Source organism: Anser brachyrhynchus (genome assembly GCF_964034855.1).
Source record: "Anser brachyrhynchus genome assembly, chromosome: 1".
Lineage (NCBI taxonomy): Eukaryota > Metazoa > Chordata > Aves > Anseriformes > Anatidae > Anser > Anser brachyrhynchus.
The window spans coordinates 42,694,317-42,720,367 of record NC_137694.1 but is presented as its reverse complement, the minus strand read 5'-3'; the positions used below and the strand labels follow the sequence as shown (position 1 = coordinate 42,720,367).

The 26,051-nt window shown below is 37.8% G+C and overlaps 1 protein-coding gene across 6 annotated transcripts in view; it reads left to right on the top strand.

Annotated features, from left to right (window-relative positions):
- PPP1R12A (protein phosphatase 1 regulatory subunit 12A) overlaps positions 1-26,051 on the top strand; it is a gene marked incomplete at its 5' end in the record, with an annotated part of 129,615 nt that overhangs the window by 54,734 nt on the left and 48,830 nt on the right. For all 6 annotated transcript variants that reach the window (XM_080604877.1, XM_080604878.1, XM_080604880.1 and 3 more), the window contains 3 exons: positions 8,898-9,016; positions 21,743-21,902; positions 23,864-24,008. In XM_080604877.1, coding sequence (XP_080461003.1) covers positions 8,898-9,016; positions 21,743-21,902; positions 23,864-24,008 — 424 coding nt within the window. The remainder of the gene's footprint in view (positions 1-8,897; positions 9,017-21,742; positions 21,903-23,863; positions 24,009-26,051) is intronic.

Below are 26,051 nucleotides of genomic sequence, written 5' to 3'. Positions count from 1 at the left end.
ATCCGTGTGTATTTTTCTAGTCTTCTTATCCCTTACTGGGGCAGGATAAAAGCTGCTTGAATTCTTTTGAAATCTGTGTAAATACAGTGTGGTGTCTGTAGAGATATGAGGCTGCTGTGCCTTAGTGAGAGTGGAGTTTCTTGGATACAGTTCATATATGAAGATACAGAAATGCAATTTTGTTTATAAACAGCGGGTCTGACAGGATAAAAGTATAAAAAGGGAATTATAATTATCAGCACCTCTTAATTGCAGATGAGGTACCACTCATCAAATATTTGTATAAAGAGTAAGAGTTTCTTTTGGAGAAAATGTTTTTTCAAGGAATTCAAAGTAGACTGGGCAGGTGGACAGCTGCTGTGCGTTGCAGATTGCTGATACTTAGTGAGGGATCAGACTGCATTTAGTACTTCTGGGTGATGCTAAAAGCTGCACTATGAAGGTAATGTTGCTCCATACAGAGATTTGGTCTCTGTATTATTGCATAAAATAATTATAAACAAGATAAATTCTATGGCGTAGTGATTATATCTGTGCTAATATCTGTTTAAGTGCAGTAAAAGGGTTTTTCAGAATTGGTCTTGGTTTAAATTTCTTTGATGTAAATGCCAACACATCACTGTTGGAGGAAAATAAGGTTGTCAGCTTAAGTCTATCCTCATAATTTCTTCAATAATAAAAAGAAGCAGTTAAAAATCAGTATCTGTGATGCTACTGTAGTCAAATCCAGCAATGCTACTTTTAGCACAAGGCAGGAGGGATGATGCACGCTAGCTGTGTGATGACCTCTTTCTGGTGAGCAGTTAGTTGAGGAGAGTGGGCAGCAGCAAGATTTCCTTCTTCTCCTCCTCTTCTGCCTCCATGCTGTTGTTGGCTCTTCTTTTTAACCAGTATAACTCAGTCCTAAATATTCACCTTGGTGACACTTCCTTAAAACACCATAAATGCTTGCAAATTAACTACAGGAAAGCATCCTGAGCACAGAGAGGATCATGAGTTAAAGTTACTGTGCTCTTTTGAAGGGACAACAAGATATTTGTCAAACTTAACCTTCATTTTTACACAATAGAGTGCAAGAAAAATAATTAAATTTAGATAACAAACAGTATTTCTGGAGAAAAAAAACAGTTATCTGTGGTTGAAAAACTGCATGTATTTTGGTTGACAGATGTTATTATGTTTCATTGTTTCTAGTATCTTTTGAGAACGTTAGACTTCAAAGCATGTTGTTCTGATAGCTTAAAACTTGGTTGATTTTTTTTGCTTTGTTTTGTTTAAAAAATCATGTTAATTTTGAAAGTATTTGCTATAAAATTTCATATGCTTGAGCTTGAAAAATCAGCATGCCTTCACTAGCTAGCATAAAAAGTGTGGCTTAATTTTCAAAGACTTGAAAATAAAGAGGGACTTGTTCACAAAGTGCATAATGAAATTAACATTCAATATGCGCTTTAAAAATACTTTTTGTTTCACTTTCTTTCTGTTCTACTCAAGTTTTTGCACTGTATTCATCCTGGCAGTGCCGGGCTCCTATTTTTTTTTTTAGGGGGGGAGGAATATGTTCTAGCACGTTTCCCTATATAGCTTTCTTCATGTTTCCTACTTCCCTCGTCTCAGTTACTGTTTACTTTCACCTAAACACTGCTCTGCCACCCCTCATATGTCTTTCCTCTATATGGATACGGTAAAATATGCAGGCTTAGTTGCTTTTCTTTTGCTGCGGGTAGGAATTTTTACTGTTCCATCTTTGTGCAGTTAATGTTTAGGTAGCCACCTACGTACAAGTATTTCTAGAGCTTATTGCTGGCTTTTTTCTTAGGTTTATTGGAACTCAGGAGGACTAAGAACAACCAGATTCTGTTATCTGCACTGTTTCTTCCATGTTCCTGCATACCGAAAAGGAAAACAGATGTGATTCTAGTTACTGTGCTTCCTTGGGTGTGCAAGCTACGGTGGGGGCTAGGGACAGCCACCTATGTACAGAGAGAGCTCAGTGTTGTTTTGGTACATTTTGGAGTACTGTCTTCATAAATACCTTTTGCACTTATATATACTTAGAATCAATAGAAAGAGCTGTTTGCTTAATGGTTTTTTTTTTTTTCCTCATCTCTGTGTTTTACTGTTTGGTTAGCTTTGGGAGTATTTGGTAATTTTGAAGCAAAGCTGTGTGACTGTTCAAGATGCTTTCATAACAGCTTTAAGAGGGAGAATCGGGACAAGCTGGATTTGCTGCTGTTTCTTGCATAGTGAAGGATATAAAAATCTTTTGAAATCAGTCCATAATTTAGAAAAAACATACTCTGAAACTTGGATTCAGCTAGTGAAAATTGAAAAGAAATTGTCACTTCCTATTTTCTTAAAATAATTTTGGTCATCTGTTTCTCAACTATTATTTCTTATTCATTTTTTAAAAAATATTTCTACCCATTTGAAATTCTCAATTCTTGTAGTTTGCAAAAAGAAATCACCTGAGATCTCTGGTTGATATATCAGCTGTCTGAAAATCTTTCACTCGTGCATTTCAGGAGAAATAATTGTCCAGTTTTGCCAAATAATCCTAACTGGCCTTCTTTAACCTGGTGTTTTGTGTAGCTGCTAGCTGTAGCTCTTAGGGGGAACAGTCCTCTTCAGGAAGTGCTGCAGCTTTTGCTTTCCCAAATGAGAAAGATGTGATTGAGAGTCTTCTAGAATTTGCAAACAAACATAACCTTAAAAATTCCCAAGTTTTATTATGATTCAATTGTAATTTAAATGGCTTCGTAGTGGCCTGTCTCCTTACATCCACTTTGACTTGATCCTGAATGCTTAGAGATAGCAGGTTGAGGCACAGTGGTGGCTGACAGCATAAGATGGCAGTTTGCAAAGTTCCTGAGTAAGACTTCCTGTGAATTTGACTTGTTTCTCAGGCCAGTTGATTTCTTCTACATCAGTCTTAAAATCATTCAGCACAAAGTATTCTTGGCCCAATGAAATTTGTGTAGTTTTGGTTCTGATATTTAACATGGAGCCTTCATTTTCCTCTTTAATACATCTGATATATTAAATACGTCAGATTAATACATCTCGAGAGAAAAGTCAACTGCAGGAATGTTTCATCTGTATAGAGATGGGAACAGGGGAAATTATCTGTAGGTGGTCGCTGGAATGAGTGAAGAGGCCCCAGCTGTGCAGAGCGGCCTGCTGCCTGCCCTGGTTCACCCGTCACCTTGTGGGGCAAGGAGAACTCAGCCATCCGAGGTGACACCTGTGAGGCACTCGCCTCACGTTGGGTATTTGCTTCAATTTTGTATGATTTAAGTTGTGTTTTGGTTTTAAATTTAAAAAGGCCTTTCTTTACTCTGTTATTTTGAGCGATTATGTTCAGCAGTGCACCTGAACGGTGTAAGAATCACGTAGAGGCTGTGATCTTATCTCTTGATATCTTGTTACCCAGGTTGTATACAGGTAGTTACTGCTTTGCTTAAGTATATATATATTTTTTTCTGTAAATTTAACAAAACAAAAAGCGAAACAAACCAAAAATGGTTTTGAGAAGGGCTAGGCAGCTTGAGGTAGCATTTCCACTTTGGTCTGAGTTAATAACAGTGTTGGCAAGAATTTAAATTTGAAGTGAAACTCTTCTGGTAGTGGTTACGTGAAGAAATATTCCCAGACACTGCAACCAATAGAAGGTCTCAAAGGGATCGGGTGTTACAGTTTTAGTGTACTTTAACTTAAAAATAAAGAGCAATATTAAAATTTTATAGTTCTAAGTTGTTAGATGTGGCTTGAAGGTCTGATTGTTTGGCCAGATTTTGATGTCTTTTTACTAGTAATTTGAATGATTTACAGAGATGTACTTTTAAAAGTTTTTCAAGACGTTATTCAAAAAACACAGCAAAATTAATTGGCAAGCTGTGCTAAAAGAAGGCAATTAAAATATATATTCCAAAGATTTGCAACTTTTTAATTTGTTTTTACCTCCTGTGAACTGTGGGGCAGATGTTTGGTTTGTTTGTGTCTCCACATGGTTGCACAGCTGCCGTGAACACAGTGACACTTCTTCCATCTTTGGCTCCACATTATCATTCAAAAAAGGCACTTGTGGAATTAATTTGAACTCCAGCACCTATGGATTTAAAAAGAAAAAAAGAAAAGAAAACAAAACAAAACAGCTGGGCTTATCTGAAATGGGTAATTAGTTAAAAGCTCTTGGGAGATCAGTTGTGCTGTTGGTTGGTGCCCTGCTAACATTAAATCTTGTTTCCCTGCACGGCCAACCTAGACATGCTTATTTCAAATATAAGAGATGTTTTAGGAGGGTCCCTCACCTCACATTTTTGGGGGTTAGAGGATCGTGTCCAGTGGTCTGACGAAGCGGCAGGCAGCACTCGTTTCTGCTGCTGAGCTGCTGGTGAGTCCAGCAAGCAGTTGTAATGAACTGAATCAATTCAGGAGCCACGTCTCTGCCCTGCCTCTTGCTTGCCATGGTTTTTGTGACCTTCAGGTTCAGCGAGTACTTAAAGTTAATTATATCCCTAATTACTTCGCAAACTTGTTTCCAGATACGGTGAACTGGGACAAGGTTTGAATGTAAATGAATGCCCCTTTCTTTTGCCGAAGTAAATAATATTAAAATGTTTTCTGAGCATAGCTAGCTGGTTGCAACTGAAGAAGTTTAGAAAATCCAAAGTTTGAGATTCAGAAGTAAATGCTTCCTAAATCCCTGAGTTTGCATATACTGTCTTCAGAGAGGCATCTTCCTCTCACCTTACTTTGTGTCTCTATATGCATTTTGTTAATAAATTTTCAACCGAAAGAATCATCAGTTGAAGACGATTATTCATTTTATTTTTTATTCAGACTGTAGGCCAAGTTGTAGGGTAAAATTTTTAACTTGCAGTTCCTGAGCTTAGTTTCAATAAGGACTCACTGGCTTTCATACAGTAATCTCAGAGGGTTATTATTTATTGTCTCAGGGATACTGAGATCCCATCTCTTTATTAAAAAAGTTTAAATGTACTTTTCATAATGCGATGGAAGAGAGTCTGGGTTACATAATAATGATTTTAAATAAGCACTTCATCTTTTTTTTTTTCAAGGTCATTAACTTCAGCTTATACTTTTATAGTTATTGAGGAATATATAGCAATGATTCCTAAAACAGAGATTTCAGATAGAAGTATTTTCACCTTCCTAAAGCAGTGCTATCACAAAAGCAAACTTGTTCTTCCAGTCTTACCCAGACTGCATAACGCTTGTCATGGAAACATCAGGGCAAAAGTGTCAGGGACGATTTTGTTTTCCTGCTCTTGTCTTCCCTGGTATTTGTAGGATACTTGTGATTCTTTATACTTGGACCACAGCAGTATCTAAAGTAGGTGCTTTAGCTTGAATATTAACACTTGAAAGCTTTGTCCCCCCAAATAAGCATGGTATAGATCAAACTACTGTTCTCTTCTCATTTACTTACATTTTGAATGAGCACCTACCAGAATATTATATAAATTGTCATATTTTCCTGAATTATTCTTTTATAGCTGTCTGTTGAACATAGCTATATCACAACAAACAAATTACAAAAGACGCAAATTTAAGTGCCATTCCAAAATGTTTTATAAGTGGGTGACTGTGGAGGTCCAATTTTTTTTTTTTAACTTTTCCATTGCATCCTACTTTGCATAAAGCATCTCTTTCTGGACTTGGTATCAAAGGGCACAGTTTTAGACTTCTATTGCACTGTTCCAGTTTCTTTTTCACTGTATACCATGTAGATGTATCAATTAAATATCAGCTGAGGAAATTAAAGTTATATTTTGCTTACTTATTTTAGAAAGGTGAAATTTCAAGTTGAAAGTAATAACTATTTGATAAAGCTTTTAAAAAGCAATTGTTTGCTTTCATTTTGAAACGTGGATAACTTTAAATATGCATACATACTTACACAAAATAATACACTGTTGCATCTGAAATTTTCAGTTATATGGTACCAGAATAACTGAAATGTCAAATATGCCCATATTCAAAATCATAATATTAATTAACATTTAGCCTGAAGTACAGTTCATTTGGAAAGTGGTTTAAAAAATAAACCTTCTGATTTGTAGGGTTATTTTTGTGCTGACTTTTGCTCAGCTATGCCTTAAAAACACAGAGCATCGTTCTCTTGATCTCTTACCAGATCTGTTTTCTCTCTGTACATGATGCAGAGTCAGGCCACCTACACATCTGAAATGGTTGTTCTCCCTTCCCATGACAGTGCCAGGTTTCCTAATTAAAGTTACCATCCTGTAGGCACCAGGGTAACTTCATGTACCATCTGAACCTTGTCATTGCTTTGCTGAAACTATTGTTACTGTAAAGGAAAATAAACAAATGCATAAACTTGTTCAGGTTAGGGACATCTGTTATTGAATGGCATGAAAAACAGAACAAACATTTGTTTTCATTAGCAGGTTTAGAAGGTTTCTTTAGAAGAGTTGGCATTTGAATATTTTTTTAGACTGGGTATTCCTGTTTCATTATTCATCCCTGCGGTGCTGGTAGCAGAAGGTTGCCTGGATGGAGTGGCCAAGGGAAGGCTGAGAAAGGACCATCACCACGGAGACGTTCTCACTTCCCCAGCAAGTCAGCTTTCTCCTACTTCTTTCACCCCTTCAGTTCGAATGTGAATTTGGAGCAGGTTCACCAATTCATTTGTTCATCAAGTGGTTCTTCCTTTTCTGTCTCAGTAAAACCAAAACCTTGTAAGCACATGCAAAGGGGAACTCAGTAACTCCACTTCTCCAGCCCTACTGATCCTCCAACTTGGCTGGTCTCATTTTGGTGTGTGAGCTGCTTTATTTTTGGATTTTACTTTAAAGTAAAAACCATGAAGTTGTTCATATGGCTAAATAACTTTCTGAAGTGCCTTTTGTTCATTTCCGTACACTTTCTTATACACTGTTCCTTCTATCAGGAGCAGTCTTATGCCCTGTATCTTACGCACTGTATCCTTTTATCTATATGTCTAGAACTGAATGAACAGGTTGAACAAAATACAACCACTTCAGTGAGGTACGTATTTTCCTTACAAAAGTTGCTTATTTTTTCCCTGCAGGCATTAGGTTAGAAACAGGTAAAATCACTTTTTATAAGAACCAATTTTATGTTTATTTTAGAAAAAAGAAATTGAAAAGTACCTGAATGCTGACTTGGGATTTTTTTTAATAACTATATTTTTTTTGGTGGTTGACTTTGCTTTTGAGTCCAAAGTTTTGACATTGCTAGAAAGTTATGTTTCCCTGTTGTTTTTGCCTGTTCAGCAAATAACCTGTATAGCAATTATCTGATATGTAACCTGAAATGCTGTGTAACTCTTGAAACAGTGGAACCAGTATTGTTGAGAAAATTAGTTACTTTGAATTAATTTTTCATTCAAGCAGAAGTTAATTCTTTAAGCTCAAAAGAGGTTAAGAGTCACAGCAACGCTCTTTCAAGAGGAATAGAATAAAAACAGCACAACATACCAGCATCAAAGCTAGTAGTGTCAACTGATGGTATGTGTCCCAGGAGATATAGTTACACTTCTGGGAATTCATTTCCATTTTGTGGCCTGTCAGTCATTACTTTTTCTTGACTTAATTGCAGAGGTTTAATAACAAGTGCTGTTAAAATCATACATCAGAAAAAAGAGAAGAAGGAGGATCCTTGAAGCGCCAAGTTGTTGAATAAAGATAAGGAAAAAATTATCTTAGGTCTGGCATCTGTCATTAGTAACTGGCAGTAGTTAAACAGAAATATTTTCAAGTATTTGTATGAGTGGTGGATTAATTTTGTGATCGATTTCTGCATAATTTGACATTCCACCGTAGTGAGGTTAAAAAAGCGCTTTCGATTTCCGATACCTGTTACCAAGTGGGTAACTAGTTCTTCAAGTCTGAGTATTTCCTTTTATTTTTTTTTCCTTAAATATATGGAAGGTGTAAATTAAGCTCTGCAAGACAGAAGGTGTGTTTGTAATGTTGTGCTTTGCTGAGTGCTATTGTGGCTCAAACAGTTTAATTTGTTAGGGAAATAGAAATGTTATGGTCGGAAAGTATAAGACTATTCTGTATTGTTCATTTCTTCTTAGAAGCCGACTACATTTTATTCTGCAGGTCCTCAGTAGTTTCATAGGCTTATGGTTTAAAACTGTGAAATAACTTAATCCTTTCTTGATTTATTGTTGGAATCCATCCATTTGACTTAATCTGAAATTCAGAAATCAATTCCACTGAGTCCAGGTTGTTGCATCCTAAGATAGTAGTACTTCAAATAACAAACCAGTTAGACATGTGGGACTTGAATAAAGTGCAAAGTACTGCTTGCTTGCTCTCTCTCATTTCCCCAACAAAAGCTAACTTTGGGAATACTTAGGATCAGAGATGATTTTGGTTTTATTAATTTTATGAACCTGCCTTAGAGTCATCATTTCAAGGAATATATGGGTATAGAAAGAATGATTACAGAAGGATGGTGTACCACTAAATATGGATGTTCTAGGAAGAGTGGCTTAATACGTGGAGCTCATGGGTATTGGTGTTTCAGCCGTTGTTTGTATGTTTGATTTTGTTCATCACCTACCCATTTTCTTCTTTCAGTTCATGCAAGTGTGTATTTAAATATGACTGGAAATCTTTGTGCCAAACTGAAGTTCTATTCATGTAAATGGGTAGTATGATAAAAAGACATGTAGGTATTCAGGGATTGTAGGTAGTCATGAGTTTTTTTTTGCTTATACGAAATATGGTCGCTTCTATTAATTGTATGTGTACATATATATATCCATTGCATGTGATATCCTAGTGGCTGCTATTTTTTGCATCAGCTTTATTATGTTGAAGTTCCCCTTCTCTTTTTGTTTACCAAAAAGTTTGTTTTTCCTTTTCTATTGGCAGGTATTTAATTAGCCAAGGAGCACATGTAGGAGCTGTAAATAGTGAAGGAGACACTCCATTAGATATTGCTGAAGAAGAAGCAATGGAAGAGCTGCTTCAGAATGAAGTAAATAGACAAGGTAATTTTGAATATGAAAGGCTGTTTTTGTTTATCGAACACTAAATATGCTTTTGAAAACTCGTGTTAAATTAACAACTTTAAATTCAATTATTTTTTAAAGAGGGTTGTCAATACAGTGTACAGTGCTGAAGCTGTGTTCCAGGCATTTTAAGTCATCCCAGCCCTTTGAGAAGAAAGAACTTGGAAGTACTGAACCCAGGTGTTGGTTGCATTCCTATATTCACACACCTCAACAGAATTTACCTGGTGTTCAGATAGTATGGATGGTATACGGTCCATCTGGGATGTAGTCTTCTATATCCCAGCTTTAAACTGTGTCTGAAGCAAGACATCTGTATTGAAGTAAATTACCGTGGGAGGGAAGTAGGCACTTTTACAGTGACTCAGATGTCAGTGTTAGCATGAAGTGAATCCAGCCCAAAGGGAACTCCTTTCCATTGAAAGCTTAGAATAACTGAAACAAGAGTAAACAACTATACCGTGTTACATAAACCACGCTTTGCATCTAGTTCTGACCTTCCGAGTACCGTTCTGCTATGCCAAATGTCTGAAACTACTTCTTAGGATAAGGAGTCTTAAACTGTTTTAGGCCTGACAACCAGTCAGGAAACTTTAAGCTCAATCTGGTAATTTGTGTGCCCTCCTGAGAGCACCATGCAGGTGAGCATTCATGTAACAGTTAATGGAAAGGTATCAAATTTTGATAGTATCATTTTAAAACATATATCCTAAATATGTCCACTTTACTCCTAGAAAATGGGTGGGGCAATGCTAGCAGTGACATCTTTGCAAGAGGGACTGGCCTCTAAAAAAACATATTGATCCATTTTTCTCTGATTCATTTTTCTCTGATCCTTTTTACCTCCTTACATTGCTATTTCCCATTTTGCAATCTTCAAGTGGTTTTTCCAGGGTTTTTGAAAGTTTCAGGTTTTCCCATTCCACAGATGGGAGAACATTCAGATGTTGTTGACTCATCGTCCTGAGTCTGATAGGCATGCATTACTATCCCAAAACTCTAAGTACAAGAAGAGGGATGGTGTAGTCTGACTTACATCATACTCTGAAGGAAGATGGCAGTCTGTAAAGACAGAGCCTTTGTGAGGGGCATGCTAGGGAGCTGCATCTCCATTACTTCTGGCCATCTTACTCTCTCTTAAAAGTCTTCTTCCTACGTTACTTTTTTGTAGCATTGATTTTATATCTCTAAAACAGATTTACATAATGTAATAGTAAACAGGAATTGCTTCAGGCTTTGCCGTGATTTAATTTGTATGCTTAAAGCTGTTTAATGCCCAAAGGAAATGTTGAAAAGAAAGTGGTGACATGATATACAGGGAAATAAGAGATGGGTGCTAATACATAGAAGCAGACTGTAGATTCAACAGAGGCTTTGATTCAATTATTTATTGCTGCTAACTTAATTTTAATTGATAGGTCTTATAGCTAGCACATAAAAGACTCCAGATTAGATAGATATGAATATTTTTTCGTCAATTTTAATTAGTTTGGAAAAAAGCACAGTTGTTATTATTTTTTTATTTTTATTTTTTTTAAGAATACTGTTAATCCTTGATGGAGAGTCACTTCTGGAATGTACCTCAGTCTAAATTCTTTGTGTAGTTTTTGATGCGTTTGACTTTACTGGCATACTATATTAATTGGCTGTAGTTCTTTGTAAAACTGGCATTATTGAGAAAAAGAACTCTTGCAAAGTCTCCCTTATATGTTCTTGATAATACATTGTTATGTTTTTATGTACATTTTTTACAGTGCAGATTCAACATTCATTTTTATTCTTTTTTCAAGTTTAATTATTTTGAACAGCCCAATTGTAAAATCAGCATTGGTAACCTAAACTAAATGCAACAATTCATTGAAAATTTCAGTGTAGTTTACATATTTTATATTTAAAGCTTACAGTAGAATATCTGTGGCACTGTTTTTACAAGCCTGAGAAGAAAGGAGATGTTCCCACAGTGTAGCTGTTAGCTTCCAAAGGGATAATCCAGGCTATTTTAAAATACTGAATTTCAGTTGCTATGGAAAACCTATTTTTCAAGCACTCCTGCTACGTGTTTATGCCAGTTAACTGGATTGGCTGAAGGTTTTTCAGAAGACTGTGGTCTCTCTGATGATTCAAGAAATATATTGGTGAGGGAGGCACCATGTAAGGTGAGAAACTTCCTAGGACTCTGCTTCAAAGTGGTTTGACTGCCCTCTGGAGAACAGGGGACTTCATGATGTCCTGAAGAGTGACCACACTTCGAACATTTGTGACAGCATTTCTGCCTTCCTGCTGCTAACGGTGCTCTAAAGTCTAACCTACATACATAAATATGTATGTAGGTTATGTATATATATAGGTTATGTGTATATATATATATACATATATATGTCTGTATATATATATGTAGGTTATGTGTGTATATATATATACATATACGTACACACACACGTTTTATATATACATATATGTGCACGTATACTTGGAACTGGTATTAATGCTTGCTTATAGGCCTGTTACAGAACTTGGAAAAGTCTATATTCTTTGCTGTTAAATCTATCTAGAACTAGTTTTGCAAGGTTTCAACCTAGGTATTTCATGTGTGCTTTGTTTTATATGAATTATTCTTTTCATTGTTTTATATATACATATTTCATATGTAGAATATATATATATCTTCTACCTAGTTTCTTTGAGTGTAAGACCACTTAGAAGTTGCAGTTTTGTGGAAACAGGGAAGAAGGCAAGTAGCATCCCTCCTTCTGAATTTGTGTCTGAAGATATAAAAACTAAGGGTTTTTACCTGAAGGGATAAAATCACAGGAAATATTTAATGATCATGAATGAGGATGGAATAGAAAGAGTATGAATCTGAGTATGAAATGGGAGTGTATATCTTAATAAATCACAAGACACATGAGCCTCAGCATAAAATTTTTAATAATGTGCATTTGGTGGCATCCTTAACTTGCACATAAAGTAATACTACATACAGAATGACTGTTTAGCCATGATCATGGTCACTTGAAAAGTGCCCAATTGTACATAGGTTGTGGCTAGAGAAGTTCAAATTTCTAAAATAACTTAATCATTTATGTTGGTGTGGATTTAACACTGATGTATTGTGACAGTTTCATCTTTGAACGTACATGTGGTTAAATGCAAATATGCTTCCAGCTTTACCATTGCTCCTTGTATAAAATAAAGCAATACTGCAGTTTTGATAAACCAAATCACCTGTGGGGTCTCTGGAACATTAAACCCCATTTCAGTGTTACTGGTAGTGGAAAATAAGCCAATTTATTTTGAAAAGGAACAAACCTGGGTGCCAAAAATCTTACCCCTGTGTAGATATAACATGCAGCGTGACAATTATGTAGGCATTTTCTCTCTTTCTTGTTTTTGGCAACTTTTTAATGTATATTTATTCCTACATTTATTATTGTTTCTTTTTTTGCATTGCTTAGTTAATGCGATGAATATGGCTTCCTACATATTGGCATCAGCAGTCAGGGCTATTTTGTGGATCAGTCTGATCTGATTCATTGTGAATTCAGATATTTTGAAGTGATGATGTTTGACATTGTTTCTGTTAGAGATCTGAGGAGAATCACCATACTAGATTATCCTTTTTGCTGCTTCTGCAGATCTTGAGTCTATATAGGAAAAGTTTAAACCACAGTCTTTCAGTTCAGCCTTCATTAGTTTGTTTGTATTTATGACCAATTTTCACAAACATTGAGTTACTTTTTAAGGATATATCTAACTACAGCACTAAAAATGGGAGCTTCTGGAGACGCTAAATTCACAGACAGAAATTGTAGAATAGAATACAATTCAGCTCTACGTGACATTGCAGGCTTAATAGAGAGAAGGATCCAAAGTGTTTGCTCATCCTATTCTAGCATTCAGATTACAAAATCTGAACTGTCTAGAGAGAAAGGTGGTCAGCTATCCCAATTAAGCTACCTGTTTTACAAGTCCTTTTGGTAGGAGTATTGGACACAAAAGAATAGAACTTGCCTGTTATTATTGTCTTTCTTCAGTTATTCCCATCTCCTTGTGCAACACTTCTAAAGCGCGACCCTTGGTTCAGGCTTCTTCTCTCTTTTCTTGTGTCCTCTGATGTGGGCCACAGGTCCCGCAACGAGACCACCTTGTATTCTGCTGAGCATACAGCAGGCCTGTGTTGATGTAATGGGCTCTGCAGTCATTCTGAACTAACGGACTTGTTATCCTATAGATGAAGCCACAGCACTCTGATAATAGGGAAAGCGTTTTTCTACCCGAACCTTCAAAGGAGAATAAAGATTGTTTGCTGAATTTTGTCTAATTTGGACTAATTTTGCAACATTCTCTTATATTGGTTTTGGTATATAAATAAAGCTACATTTATTACATTATTTCTAGAGTGAACAAGTAATGGCTTAATTATTTTTAAGCCTAAAACACAATTTAATTTTAAACTTCATGAGAAGGTAAATTATAAACATGCCATAGTAATATATACAGATTTTTTGACACAGATCTGAACAGAACACTTTACTAATAGGAAAACTAGCTGTTTTATGGAAGTTATTTAGGTGTAGTGCTGAACAACTATAGTCTTTGCACACCATATGTTTTAACTATTTTGTGTTATACAAAAACTTCTAGCACCTGTTTTGTTGTTTCTCCATATGTCTGATGGCTTTATCATGGGCCATTCCCATGTATATAGATGCCACTGCAATCCACAGAATTTTTTACCTTTACATTAAAAGCACTGTTTCCAGTTTCTTGATGTGACCCTTTATATTTCAGCTCTGTGGCGTATCAGCATACCATAGCTATGGAATCTGTCATTTGCTAGTAAAGTCTTTTCATGTGCACTGGTGAAAGCTGGCAGACTTGAGAGCTGTTTTGCTTGGCCATCGCCTCAGTCCTAGCTGCCACTTTAATCACATTTAAAGCCGGCCAGTTCTAAATGCTGCCTCTCCTTCAAGTCTTCAGTAGGGTTAAGCATTACGGTCTGAAGCGATTTTTTTAGTGGTGGCAGGCTATTTATCATCAGAAGTCTTTTAAAAAGTGTTTTTAACTGCTCAAGTGGTTATTTTGGATGGTAGGCAACATTCTCGGGAGGTGAGCTGGTGGGGAGAGGTGATGTGAGGTGAATCAGGAGGTGAGGATACGGCTCGGCACTTCCTCTGGGGCGGGAGGCAGGCCGCTTCTCATTTCCAAGGAGAAGCCAGTGTTCCTCATTCTTAATTATAGGTAAATGTAATGAGACTATCTCGAATGTATTGCTTAACTCAGCTTTGTTTATGCGGCTGAAATGTGAACTATTACGTTTGTATATAAACATTAACTCGATGAAGTAAAAAGCGGGCCGCTGTTCCCGGCGGTATCTATGAAACATGCCTTTATATGGCCGAGCCGCGCTCAGGCTGATTCAGCGCCTCAGGTCCCGCTCGGCCCCGCTGTCTGCTCCCCGCGCAGCCCGGCGTGTCAGACCTCCGCACAGCTGCTGACTGACACGTCTTGATCAGGAGAAATGAGAGCATTTCGCAGTAAATTATTACTGCTCGGAGCGGTGCTTGGGCTGCCAGAGGTTAATGCAGGGGTGTTGGAAGCGAGGCTGGAGCCGAGAGGCAGCAGCACATTGCCATCTACGGGCCGGAGGCAGAAAGTGGTGGGGGAAAGGTGCGGCTGCGGGATCCTTCACCCTGGTGTCTCAGGGCAGAGTCGTGAAAGCAAAAGCAAGGAGGAAGGTCCATATACGGTATAATAAAGGCTGTTCATATTCTCTTTGCTGTATTTAATAATGGGAGCAACGTTTAGCATATCTCAGAGCACAGCCCTTTTTCTATGACACAAAGTTCGTAGAAATTCCCATTTTTGTGCCAGTTAGTACCGTGAGGTGTTTTGTTTAGATCGGCAAGATTCTCTTACTTTCATCTGTTGAAACACGATCAGAAATGTATTGTCTTGTAAAATAACATATTGATGCAGCTGTTAGTCCTCTACAGCCTTTATGTCTTGTTTGGGCTTCACAGATACATTCATTTGTGATACTCACAGGGTATTATATTTAACATTTATTACTTTTTCTGCCAAAGCATTGATATTTTGGCATAATTCTTTAGTTCTCTAGGCATACATAGAAATTATGCTTAAACATTCGCCATTGGAAGTTCAGGATCAGGCTTTTGGAGGAACTTTTTCTCAAAAGTGCTTCAAAACAAACAGACACGTGAGCAGATTTCTGTTGAAAGGAATTTATGTAGGATTGTTCGCCTGCAGAAAGTTACTTGTGCCATGAGTATTTTCACTTAGAACTCTGGCATGCAAGAAGGGGATGGAGATAAGTGTGCCTAACGTGATATATAAACTACTTATTAGCATAATTGTGCCTGGCAGGAAACACTAAAATGTAAATGATTTAATCCAGAGAATTATTTTCCTAAGATCTGCTGGTCTGCACTGCTGTGTCATTCTGAAAGAAAATGAGATGTAAAGGCCCCAAAAATTTACAGTTTGCACTAGTTCATACATACGATATGTAGAAGTCTTCTGGAGGAATGCGAATACATGATTATAAATACATCGTTGATTCAAAGTTTCTGGGTTTAATTCTTCACATTGGTCAGAGTTCTAAAGATTTTTAGATATGTAAAATTTAATCTCCATTCAGATTTATTTGTCATGCATTGTGTTAAGATGGACAGTTCTAGAAACATACATTTCTTTGATGTTTACCCCACTTTCTTTCAATATTTTGTCTTCTCCTTAGGCTCTGCTTAGTGCTTCAAGTCGTGTCTTCATTTATCTTGCAGCCTTTAACTCAGATTAATGGGTTTTCAGTAGTTTCTACTATTTTTTTATTAAATTGCAGAGGCTGAAATGACTATTTTAGCAGATTAAGTGAATGAGTCTAGAAATTCAGTTGCCTGCTTAAAACACTTAATGTATTACCTGCCTCAGTTATTTTATGATACTTAGTAAAGTTTTATCTTTAAATCCATCCTTGACATAAAGTTTTACCAGATTTATTTACTGAACAGAATCTTTTGTCCAACTTTGTGTTTTTTGTTTTTTGTTTTTTTTTTATTTTTATTTCAGTTAAATTCCTTTTTGCATATTTGTTGCTATGGAATATCTGTTATGGTTTGAATTGACTGAAGATTACAAAAATAAGTCTATTCCAAATTAACTTGTAGCCAATTTGAATAAAAAGAAAAGCCTCAGGTTTTGAAGTTGCATGCATGTAATATTATTTAATATTATTTAAAAACAGAGAAAAATGAAAGTTATTTATGAAAAAAAAAAACGCAACTTTTTCAGGTATGGTGGTCTCTTGTTAGTTTTCCGTGAAATGACTATTTAGATCTTACCATTGCTTGTATGTATATACCAAAAGGGAAGAAATCGGCACCTCAACCTCCTTGTAGCACAGGCATTTTTCATGGGTGAAAAGGGAGTTTAGCAATGTCATGCTACCCCGAACCAAAGAAATGGCACCTTATGTTTCCAGTAGCATGTAATACTTCCATTCATTCTGTTTGGATGTCATTGTCATTGAAATTTTTATTTTTAGTATGTCATTTTCAAGGTGTTTTTTTTGTTTGTTTGTTTGTTTTTTACTTGTATAATGGGCAGTTTTTGTTATGGCAATAGATGTGCTGTAATACCCTAATTTAATCAAAGGGTTTCTCGGTGAGAGATATTTTATTATATTTGTGCTATAAAAAACAATCAAGGAAAATCTAATTCATATGTAACGTAATACAAACCTCAATCTGCCATCCACTGCCTTAAGGGTATTTCAGCAGTGCCAGCGTAATTGCCTTTGGTTTGCCAGTTTGTTGTTCCAAGTCTGGCTTTTTAGTTGTTAGTGGATTAGTAAAACTTGAGGAATCTGATTTATTGTAGTCTGTTTTACCATATATATCTGTTCTACAGTAGAAATCACAGAATCGTCTAGGTTGGAAGAGACCTCCAAGATCACCTAGTCCAACCTCTGACCTAACACTAACAAGACCTCCACTAAACCATATCACTAAGTTCAATATCTAAACGTCTCTTAAAGACCTCCAGGGATGGTGACTCAACCACTTCCCTGGGCAGCCAATTCCAATGCATAACAACCCTTTCAGTGAAGTTCTTCCTGATATCCAACCTAAACCTTGCTTGGTGCAACTTTAGGCCATTCCCCCTCGTCCTGTCACCAGGCACGTGGGAGAATAGACCAACCCCTACCTCGCTACAGCCTCCTTTAAGGTACCTCTAGAGAGCGATAAGGTTGCCCCTGAGCCTCCTCTTCTCCAGGCTGAACAAGCCCAGCTCCCTCAGCCGCTCCTCGTAAGACTTGTTCTCCAGACCCCTCACCAGCTTCATTGCCCTTCTCTGGACTCACTCGAGCACCTCCATTTCCTTCTTGTAGTGAAGGGCCCAAAACTGAACACAGTACTCAAGGTGCGGCCTCACCAGAGCCGAGTACAGGGGCACAATCACTTCCCTAGACCTGCTGGCCACACTGCTTCTTATACAAGCCAGGATGCTGTTGGCCTTCTTGGCCACCTGAGCACACTGCTGGCTCATATTCAGCTGCCTATCAACCAGTACTCCTAGGTCCTTCTCGGCCAGGCAGCTTTCCAGCCACTCATCTCCCAGCCTGTAGCTCTGCTTGGGGTTGTTGCGCCCCAGGTGCAGGACCCGGCACTTGGCCTTGTTGAACTTCATACAGTTGACCTCAGCCCATCGGTCCAGCCTATCCAGATCCTCCTGCAGAGCCTTCCTGCCCTCGAGCAGATCGACACACGCACTTAGCTTGGTGTCGTCTGCAAACTTACTGAGGGTGCACTCGATCCCCTCATCCAGGTCATCGATAAAGATATTAAAGAGGACTGGCCCCAGTACTGAGCCCTGGGAGACGCCACTAGTGACCAGCCTCCAACTGGATTTGACTCCATTCACCACAACTCTTTGGGCCCGGCCATCCAGCCAGTTTTTAACCCAACAAAGCATATGCCAGTCCAAGCCACGAGCAGCCAGTTTCTTGAGGAGAATGTTGTGGGAAACGGTATCAAAAGCCTTACTGAAGTCAAGGTAGACCACATCCACAGCGTTTCCCTCATCCACTAAGTGTGTCACTTTGTCACAGAAGGAGATCAGGTTCGTCAAGCAGGACCTACCTTTCATAAACCCATGCTGACTGGGCCTGATCGCCTGCTTGCCCTGCAAGTGCCGCGTGATGACACTCAAGATAATCTGCTCCATGAGCTTCCCTGGCACTGAGGTCAAACTAACAGGCCTATAGTTCCCCGGGTCTACCCTGCGGCCCTTCTTGTAGATGGGCGTCACGTTTGCTAGCCGCCTGTCGACTGGGACCTCCCCCGATAGCCAGGACTGCCGATAAATAATGGAAAGCGGCTCGGCCAGCTCCTCCGCCAGTTCTTTCAGTAGCCTCGGGTGGATCCCATCCGGCCCCATTGACTTGCGCACATCCAAGTGCTGTAGCAGGTCGCCAACCATTTCCTCGTGGATAGTGAGGGCCATATCCTGCTCCCCATCCCCTTCCACCAGCTCAGGGTACGGGGTATCCAGGGAACAACTGGTTTTGCCGCTAAAGACTGAGGCAAAGAAGGCATTAAGCACCTCAGCCTTTTCCTCATCTTTTGTAAATAAGTTTCCCCCTGCATCCAGTAAAGGATGGAGATTCTCCTTAGTCCTCCTTTTTGCGTTGATGTATTTGTAAAAACATTTTTTGTTATCTTTAACGGCAGTAGCCAGATTGAGCTCCAGATGAGCTTTGGCCTTTCTAATTTTGTCCCTGCACAGCCTCGCAACATCCTTATAGTCCTCTTGAGTGGCCCGCCCTCTTTTCCAAAGATTATAAACCCTTCTTTTTCTCCTAAGCTTGAGCCACAACTCTCTGTTCAGCCAGGCCGGTCTTCTTCTGTGCCGGCTCGTCTTTGGGCACGTGGGGACAGACCACTCCTGAGCCATTAAGATTTCCTTCTTGAAGAGTGCCCAGCCTTCCTGGACTCCTCTGCCCTTCAGAACCACCTCCCAAGGGACTCTGCCAACCAGTGTCCTCAACAGCTCAAAGTCAGCCCTCCGGAAGTCCAAGACAGCGGTTTTACTGGTCCCCTTCCTGACTTCGCCAAGAATAGAGAACTGAACCATTTCGTGGTCACTCTGCCCAAGACAGCTCCTGACCACCACATCTCCCACCAGTCCGTCACTGTTTGTGAACAGAAGGTCTAGCGGGGCACCTCCCCTGGTAGGCTCTCTAACCATCTGCATCAGGAAGTTATCTTCCAGGCTCTTCAGAAACCTCCTAGACTGCTTTCTCTGGGCTGTGTTGTGCTTCCAGGATATGTTTGGGAAGTTGAAGTCCCCCACGAGAACAAGCGCTGAAGATTTTGCAACTTCTGCAGCTGCTTGTAGAACTCCTCATCCATCTCCTCATCCTGTTTCGGCGGTCTATAACAGACCCCCACCAGGATGCTTGCCTTGTTGGATTTCCCGCTGATCCTAACCCATAGGGACTCAACCGTATCATTCCCAGTCTCAAGTTCCCCAACATCAAAACACTCTCTAATATAGAGAGCCACACCACCACCCCTTCTGTGCTGCCTGTCCCTTCTGAAGAGCCTATAGCCAGACATTGCAGCACTCCAGTCATGAGAGTGGTCCCACCACATTTCCGTGATGGCAACCAAGTCATAGCCTTCCTGCTGCATGATGGCTTCCAGCTCCTCCTGTTTGTTACCCATGCTGCGCGCATTAGTGTAGATGCACTTCAGTTGGGCCATTGCCTTCTCCCCTGGCCTTGCCGTTGTTCCCCCTGGCACAGCTCCAACAAGCCTTATTTCAGCCCTGTTGCCCTCTCAATGAGCCCTGCCAGCTCCTGGGCTAGAATCCGTTTTCCCCTTAGAGATAGGGACCCGTCTGCGGCTATCAGTGCCGAGTAAAGCGCCCCATGGTCAAAAAAAAAAATAAAATTTCTGTGTTGGCACCAGCCTCTGATGCATTATATTGCATGCAATGCATACAATGCAATGATGCATTACATTACATACGATCATTTATATATCATTCCTGTCTTTTCCTTATATGATATTCATAATTTCTTTAATGCAGACCTTTTTATCCTTCAGCTCAATTCCTGTTGCATGTCTGAACGGGCAACAGTCAAGCTGGATTTTGTTTGGTTTCCATACTCTGGGCATTCATTTGCTCTGTAAAGGATGAATAGCTCAGTTTCTTTGAAGACATTAGAGCCTGAAATTGCAGTTCATTATGAAGGCTTTGAAAATCAATTAAAATTAATTAATTATGTAGAGTAGGGTTGAACAGAGATGTTCTAGGTTTCCATAGGCTTATTTGTGATTGCTTTATATTGTGCTTGATTAGTTGGGCAGTTAGAAGAGTTATGTGATGCAAAAATGACTGCTGGAAAAAAACAGTTTGGGGACAGATGAAAGAAGGTTGAATTAGTTCAGAGGCCAAGAGCGGGAGAGATTTCCTATCTCAGTGTTAAAAAAAAAATAGTTTAATTTCTGCTTTATAGGCTGTGAAGGTTACTGTTGAAGTTTGTGATTGTATCCAGTAAGTCAGTACCTGTTTCCAGATTTCACTTGTTTTTGTCATGTCAAAATTATATTTTGCTCCAAGAGAAAATAAAAAGTCAGAAGAACAATGTGTATTTCTCAAGACCCTGCATATCAGTGTCTAAGACAGATCATACGCATAAAGTCATTTTGCTGAGGGTTGGTCTACTGATGAGTTTTCTCTTGGAGGTCAGCCCAGTTATATTTTCACTCTTGATAACCACAGTTCCTGAGTCCCATTTCCTTGCAAAGTTGTTGGTGTTCAGTCAGCATAGATAGAGCAATACTCATGCATCTTTCTCTTCAAGTCCACTTTTCTGCCGCATTATTTAGGTCTTGAGCTTTTTTTTCTACCTGTTGAAACTGCTATGTATAATTGTAAATGTTATATTGTGTTCCTGCCTTTTGTCAGTGTATGAGATTTTTTTTGTGAGAATCTGCTGTACAAATGGTTTCAATATGGTGGGTTTGTTTGTTTGTTTTTTACCTGAGAATCCAAGGGAGATCTCAAAAGGTTTGGCTATTTAAGGTTTCTGTTCCACAGTGATAGAAGACAAACTTTTTTTAACCAAAATTTCTTTAGAAAATACGAAAACTACAGTTCTGTCTTGTAAGTACTTGACAATCTTCAGAAGCTAGGTTGTTCCTCTTCCCATAGATTTCTACTAGTATAAAAAATCATGGCTGTTTTCTAGTTTCTACAGATATGAACAAGATTAATACTTTAGTGCTTAATAAGGCTAAACTTTAAATTTTCTCTCTTTTTTGAACAGGTCTTTTTAGTGATTGTTACTGTGATGGTAGAAATTCTTAAAAGCAGAGGGCCAGTTTTAGTAGATTTTTTGGGGGGAAAAACTGTGTAATACATGCAAAGTGTCATACTGATGCTAAAATGGATGTTTCCGTAAGCTCTTGGGGTTCATCTTCAAAAAGATACTCATATCTAGCTATATACTATTATAATAATTATTATACTACTAATACTATTCGTAAAATTTAGCTGTGATCTTTATTGTACCACATAAGCATGAGATAAGATTTGTTATATAATTGCATTTAAGTATTTGAATTAAAACATCGTGTCCTCTCTTTCCCTCTCCCCCCTCCTTATCTGTTTTAGGAGTTGATATAGAGGCAGCTCGAAAAGAAGAAGAACGAATAATGCTCCGAGATGCAAGGCAGTGGCTCAACAGTGGCCATATAAATGATGTCAGGCATGCAAAATCTGGTGGTACAGCACTTCATGTTGCTGCAGCTAAGGGCTATACGGAAGTCTTAAAGTAAGTGTAGTTTAAATGGGAATTTTTCCCATTTCATTATCTTGCTGAGGTAAAGTGGCTTGGAATCGTTAGGATTGGGCACATCTGACTGCTGGGGATTGTATGTTGGAAAATTACAAGCTGTAGAACCGTATTTTCCTCAGAATTTGATTTTATGTTTTCAAGTACTCATAAATCATGATGCTGTTAGTTTTCTAGATGTCATTCAAAATGTGAACGCAGTGTACATAATGATCCTTAATACTCCAAAAGAAAGTTGACAAAAAAGGTTTCCCTGTTTCTAAAGCCAACTGTATAAACAAGTTTAATTATTTTTATAATGCCAGTTAGCATTCTGGGTGAAGCATATTTTCACAGCACCAGGTTTATTTGCATACATAGAGCAGAGTCTGTGATCCAGAGTAAAGGTTTTCAGACCTAAAGAATAGAGAATTTAATTTTGCTTTTTGAGATTGTTGTTGAAAATCGTGACTCTTTAAATCTTTCATGGAAGGCTTTTGGTGTCCCCTAATTCATCCATAGCCTTTCACTAATGTAATACAACACAAAGTATATACAGTAACAGAGGTTTCATTTGTTTTTCATCAAAGCTCAGCTTTTAGTGAAGTACAGCATACTTAATACATTGTTTCACTGTGATTATAAATGTATTTGACTGCCTTGGCAGGACTAGTAACAGTTATATATTGTATATATTGTAAAATTAATGAAGATGAGCACACACCCTGACTACTTAAGTATGGCTACCATTAAGGTTTGCAGAGCATTGTCATGTTGTGTCAACACCAAAGTTGACTGAGAAATTTTTTAATCATTATAACCATTACATATAATTTACTGAATTGGAGTTCTGCTTAGGAAAAAAAAAAAAAAAACGAAACAGTTGATGCTTCAACATGATAAAGAGAAATAATTCTATTGGAAATAATAATTTTTATTTTAAAATAGTGTGCATCTATAAGGGATTTATATCTATAACTGTGGGGTGGGGTTGTAGTTGTTGTTTTTTAACCTTTGTCAGTTAGTGTCTTTTTTGTAGTACAGTTCCTGTACTTTTCCTAGGAGGAGTAAAAATATATGTTCAGGCAATTTTCTTGATGGTTTCAAAATAGCAAAAAACCTGCTCTGTGTAGGATGTAAGACTGCAAGACTTTGTGTGAAAGTTGACTCATTGGAGGATATTAGTATAAGTATATTGGCTCTTAAGAAATCAAGAGATTTTTATTGAAGAATACTTCACGATTATTTGATTTTTTTAGTAACTATTAAATATTTTTTTAAATAATTAATTAATAATTAAATTTTCAGCTCAGAGAGCCAAAAACCATTTACACAAAACAGTTTGTTGGGCTGAGTATTTGTTGACACTTCAACAATCACAACAGAGCCATACTGAATTTGAGTGTTAAAATGCATGCTGCAAAGCAGGTCCTCCATTTAAGGAGCTCAGCTACCACTCAGAGACCAATTGAAGTATGTAAACACTAGGCTCTTACAGCATCAAATGTTAGCGACAGGAGGAGATGCAAGCTTCAAGCAACTAATATAAAAATAGAAGGATGTTTTAATAAGTTAATAGATTCGAACTGTGTATCTAACTTTTTTGGCATTTTACAGCCTTCTTTTTCTTAAAAAGGCTTTTCACTACCACTGCACATAGAGAGAAAAATGCCTGTCTATATAGGAAGAAATTAAAAAGAGTGAATGAAAAAAAGAGAAATTAACGAATAAAAAAGAAAAAGATATTTTTCTTGAATTTTCCTTAAAAGTAAATATGCCCATTGAACAATGAGAAGGCAAATATTTCTGAGGAGAAATAAAATTAATGACAGTAACCCAAATAAGAAATGTTTAGTTGACATTAATGAGAAAAGAGTATTATTGTAGAATAATGAAATGATTTTATGATAGTTTAGCTATCTGTCAGCAGTGTCAAGGTCTAATTGTTTGAATTTCTTTAGGCTTTTAATACAGGCTCGCTATGATGTAAATATTAAAGATTATGATGGCTGGACACCACTTCATGCTGCTGCTCACTGGGGTAAAGAAGAAGCATGTCGCATTTTAGTGGAAAACCTTTGTGATATGGAGGCTGTCAACAAAGTGGTAGGATTTTTATGTAATCCTTGTCAAGATACAAAGTTCTGGTCTCTAAAGTGACTTTAGAAGCCAGGGTAAGAAAAGTGATGATAAACTGCTGTTTACTGTACATGGAGCTTTATATAATGCATGTTTTGTCAAAACAGCATGTTTGTGTTCAAAACTAAATTTCCTGATTGTCTAAATTATTTTCTAGGCCCAGTTTATACTTACTTCTATATTAAATGATCCATGTGATCTTTTACAACAAAATTCAAAATAGAACAGTTTTATTGATGTTTCAGAGGTACAAAATCAGTGACTAGATGGACTGTGTAGAGGCAGTGTATTCAGTCAACATTTGTTTGCTGAAGACAATGATGATGCTTTTGAGTAGTGTTGGGCATTAGCTTCTGCTTTTAACTCTTAAATTAAAACAGCTTGTGTTGGAATACTAAAAAGTTACCACTAAGCTGCTTTGGGTGCACTCTAAGAAACTTCTAGGCATCTGTGGACTCCCTGGACATAACTTGGATGCTACCTAAGCTGTATTTCCTCAACCTCTACATGAAGGCTTTTGTAGCTTGTTGGCTTTGCAAGGTCTTGCTCCCAACAGATAAAAATATATTAATGATTCACATAGGTGTCACAAGGAGCTGAGACTCTTTGATGAACTGTGTAAGTGATGAAGCTCTCTTTCTTCTCTTTGCATCATGTTGTACAGCTAGATTCTGATCTGCTCCCAATTTCTGTCAGTATTGTATATTGACCAACTTTTAACATTGATTTTTTTCATAACTTTTAAAAGTTAATTGTGGAAATAGGTAGATACAGATTCTTAATTAGGTCATGAATTTGCTAGTAGGCAAAGTAGTATAAAGGCAAAACTACTGCTGCTTAATGTTTTTATTCTTTGTTGACTTCTTCCTTTAGAAGTTAAGATTGCTTATAATAAAATGAATGAAATCTGGAATTTCATTTCAAACAGTCTCAACTCTGTTTCTGTATAATACTTACAGAACTTCTTAAGATCAGGTGTATAATTGTGTTTTGTGTCAGGTAATCAAAAGCTGGTGCAATTAATTGAAGCCAGTTTAGCAGACTATCTGTTAGATTTTTACTGGGATTTTGAAAATGTGGAGGGTGGTATTCCTGAAAGCACTGTCATAAATCTGTATTCAGCTCAGCTGGGAAAAGAATAAGAAAAAAGGAGGTACAGAGGGATATGAGCTGTTTTATTTGTCACGTAGGCTTGTCTGTGTAAACTAGGAAAGTTTCACCTGTTGTGTTTTTAAGTAAGCCAGTACAGGTTTTTGCTTTTAGAGATGATGAAGATTGAGAACTCCACTGCATTTAGTTTCAGTTGTTAGGTGCTTAGCATCACAGAGAGCTCAGCCATTATTGTTTAGGCACTTAACTTCAGGTATTGACATGTATTGATTGAGTTTAGATAAAACTTTCCAACTACAACAGGGAAAAAAAAAGTGATTTTTTTGTGGCCAAGATAGGCCTAATTTGATGTTTTTTGGAAATAAACCTACTTAATAGCTACCTAAAAATAGAAAGCTAGATTAAAAACTGTAGTCACAATGCAAGTATAAACTTGAGATAATTTTGTTGTTTAGTTTCCGAGTTAGGGCTGTGTTACACTATATGGAATAGTTTGTGTCAGAGGACCTCAAGCCGTTTTGGGTAGTATTTGTTGAAAGGAGCATGTGCTTCTGGTGTATGGTCAGAAGCTTTATAGATGAGAAAATCAGTGGTTTAAAGTTCTGTCCTTTCTAACCACTTAAGACAGACTTCGCAATGTAATTAGGAGCATGTTTGTCCCTAGTTAACATTTTGACAAACTGAAATAAACGAGACAAATATGAACACATTTCATTATCTTTATAAGCTGCTGTGACCACTTTAAAATGACAGCTCTGTCTTTATTGCTGGTTTTTGTACAGAAGTATTTACTTGACTGGTGTTGTCATCTCACCATATTTCAACGTGTCCACCCGGCATGTTGATGCAGCTGCATTTGTACCAGTGGATGTATGACTTTGCCTAGATCCCAAACTCACT